General features: G+C 33.6%; 1 protein-coding gene across 3 annotated transcripts in view; it reads left to right on the forward strand.

The window, feature by feature from the left end:
• LOC106650530 (basigin) overlaps positions 1-3,271 on the forward strand; it is a 28,415-nt gene extending 25,144 nt beyond the window's left edge. For all 3 annotated transcript variants that reach the window (XR_001339332.2, XR_001339331.2, XM_014368574.2), the window contains one exon: positions 1,164-3,271. Coding sequence is in view for 1 of the 3 variants with exons in the window: in XM_014368574.2 (XP_014224060.2) it covers positions 1,164-1,209 (46 nt within the window). In the remaining 2 variants the exon portion in view is untranslated. The remainder of the gene's footprint in view (positions 1-1,163) is intronic.
• Positions 3,272-3,385: the final 114 nt, after the last annotated feature.

Here is a 3,385-nt window from a genome sequence, read left to right on the forward strand (position 1 = left end):
TCGGTGAATGTGTATATGTGCGTGTATAATAAGTTTGCTGCAGTAAAAAAAAGGAAGAAAATTGGGGCTTCGGCCGTTATATCGATTCTAAGCATGTGTGTACTGTGTATACGATGGGCACACAGCAAGCGCGCAGCCTGCCTAACCATTGTCCAACATCTCTGCTTGCGGACAAGCAGTTCCGCAATATAGCTCTCTCTCTTTCTCGCTGTAAAGCGAGTCATCTTCCTTGGCCCTTTTCTTCTGCTCTGCATCACGACTGTCCTTTATTCCCCTCGGCGGAGCTATATTCTTCCTGGCTATGTGCTTCTGGCAACGGTCGTCTCGGCTATGTATACGCGCAGTGTGCAGTGTGTTCAAGATCTTACCTTTATCTCGGCTACTTTTCCTGTATTTCTACCCCTCTCTTGGCTCCTAAGAAACTTGCAAGACTGTACTCTTGAACAAAGCCGTTGATGATGACGACATCGAGCCAACCCCCCCAAAGAGACATTGCGAAATCACTGCACACAACGACAGACGCACGCTCACGTACATGGGGCGAACGAGGTCGCGGACGACGACGGTGAACACACCGTCGTTATATCCCTCCGTCGACCGACCGATGAAGTTTTACAGTCGGAAATCTTACGAGATTTGTACGGAACTCTTCTCTCTCGTTCTGGCTTCTTTTTCTTTTTATTTCTCCTGTAAACCGCTATTATGTGATACTTTCTTTATCTGTTATATATGTGTGCATGCCCGTGAAGGCGTGCACGCGGCAGTTCTCTCTAGCCGAGATCGAAAACAAAAGAGGACACGTATTGAAGATTATTTCGAATCGTGCTCGAGATTAGTTACCAAGTATTTCATATATTATCTCTATTTTCAATGATTAAAAGTGCGAATGAATTGTTTTTACAATTGTAATGATGAATCGTAGTTCAGGAATTTCTTTATTTCATTAACTATTTTGTAAATTTGATTCAAAAGCTCATTAAAACATGTAAAGTGATAGCGAAATCTCGCATAATTTCAAAACCACCAATTGGATTTTACGCGATGAAAAAAAAACAAATAAAATGTTCACGTGACTCGGGCGAGCGAAATGTTTTAAGTTTAATATTTTTTCGCGTAACAATGAAAATATTACAACTAAATCTTGCGTAATTCTTTTTTTACAGTAAGCCATCAGCAAATAAAGACTCAGACATAAGGCACCGAAAGTAAAGCCTCTACGATCAGCAATAAAGCCCAAGAAAAGTACAGAGAGGAGGAAAAGCAGTGTGGCGCACGCGTGAGAAATAATTTTTTTTAAGAAGCAAAAGCTGGAGTGGCGTTAGTCTTTTCTGTCACTTGAAAGGGAAAATAAAAATATTCAAGAAGGGAGAAAGAGATAAAGTAAGAGTCGGGAAAAAAAGAAACAACAATAACATCATCAACTTACTCAAGTAAAATGCATTATCGTGCATAATAAAAAATATACACATTACTTAACTGAGCTAATGGAGAAGAAGAAAAGGGAAAAAAAGACACCAGTAAAATTGCTACTACTACTATTGATACTACTACTGCTCGCTGCTGTGCATGCGAGTGAGAATACAAATATATAAATATATTAGAAGCTTTCGTTTTATCACTTTCAGTACTCTTACATTGAAATGCATTGCATATAACTTGTACATCAATGAAAATAATTTTCCAATGAAAAAATTTCTCCTACATATAGATGTATAAAATAATAAAAAATATACTCATGTGAAAAAAAAAGAAACACACTCAGGTTTTTTCTTCCGATTCCGCTTGATTGTGTACTATAGCCGTGTATGATCAATAAACGTGGACGAACTACATCAGCCGTGGCGTTCAAGCATAAAAAAATACTGAATGTAAAGCTATTATTATTAATATTATTATAATTTTTAAGATTATTATTACTATTATTATTATATATGTAATATGTAATTGTTATGACTTTTAATAAAAAATATAGGAAATACGACGAAATGAAGTACTGCACTGATGATAATAATCATGTTAATATGAAATTTATTCTACTGTATATGGACAGAAGTACTAAGAGCAAAAATAAGGAAAATGGACTTTTGGAAAATGTCATTTTATGTTCCTTACTATTTATCGGATGCTCTAAGTACGTACAACGACTTCTCGGTAACTCACCTCTATTTAAAGCTTTTTCTACTTGTGCCTTACCCGTATATTAGTACCATGATCTTATTTTGCTAGTCAAAAACTAGGTGTAGATTTATAGAAGAAAAAAATTATGGAATTTCCCTTACATGTAATTTTTATCACTTCTATATACTCCAATCAATCATCAGTTTCGATTTTTAGTGGGTAATAATGAAGATTCACCTGAACAAAGTGTCATATGTACGTAAAGTTAAATGCATCAAGCTTAATTCCTAGAATCGTGGAGTATTTTTAATGAGAATTGATACCAAACAAATACTTTATTGATCTCTGGGAACTCGTAAATAAAAATTTTAAATTTATTCATTAATTTGTCAAATGGCTTGATTCAAAACTTTGATTTGATTTATAATGACTCGGTTCTTTTTTGGTATTTACACATTAATTCTAAGACCGTGAATGACAAAAAAAGTTTTCAATTTTAAGCATCAACTTTTGCTTTGTCACATGTTAAAATCTTTGGAAATTCAATATAAATTTTGACTAAGTTTTCTTGACATTTCTCAAAGTATTTCTGTCCGTAAAACTTTTAACAAGTTTGAGTGAAATGATAGAAGAATCGCCTGAAAATGCGTATTCGATCTTTGCAAATGGAATTAAATGATATAGAAAAATAAAAAAGACGTTATAAAATTTCAAAGAAGACGATTTTTCTTTTTTATTTGCTCACAGCTACTATTGTAATTAATGAGTTAATAAATTATTCTAATAAAATATTGCATTGTAAGAGATGGGATAAGTTTCCCTTTTATGTGGTCCAGTAGCACATAGGCGTTATCATTATCAAACGATCGTAACGAATTTCAACTGGATCTTTATAGTTTTTAGGTCGTGCTTTTTAGACAACCGTGAACGTCTGTCGCTTTAGCTGTATTTTATTCTTCATCCGTTGTTATTTTTGTGTTCTTTTTTTAGAAGCCGATACAGTACTTGTAAAACTATGCGATATTTTACATTTTATGAATTCTCCACAATGTATTAATTGTACCGTTGTGTTATGATAATTTTTTCCATCTCATGTTTGTTTTTATGAAAGGAACATTGTAATTTGTTAAAATAAATGGATATCTTATACGAATATGTTTGAAATAGAATGAAACTTATTTGGGTTGAAAAATGTACAAACATTTATTTATTATTCATTCAAAAACATGGTCATCAATTCCAGTCCTTTTTTTCCTAATTACGACTG

Source organism: Trichogramma pretiosum, unplaced genomic scaffold, assembly GCF_000599845.2.
Source record: "Trichogramma pretiosum strain Unisexual culture from Peru unplaced genomic scaffold, Tpre_2.0 scaffold3, whole genome shotgun sequence".
NCBI classification, from domain to species: domain Eukaryota; kingdom Metazoa; phylum Arthropoda; class Insecta; order Hymenoptera; family Trichogrammatidae; genus Trichogramma; species Trichogramma pretiosum.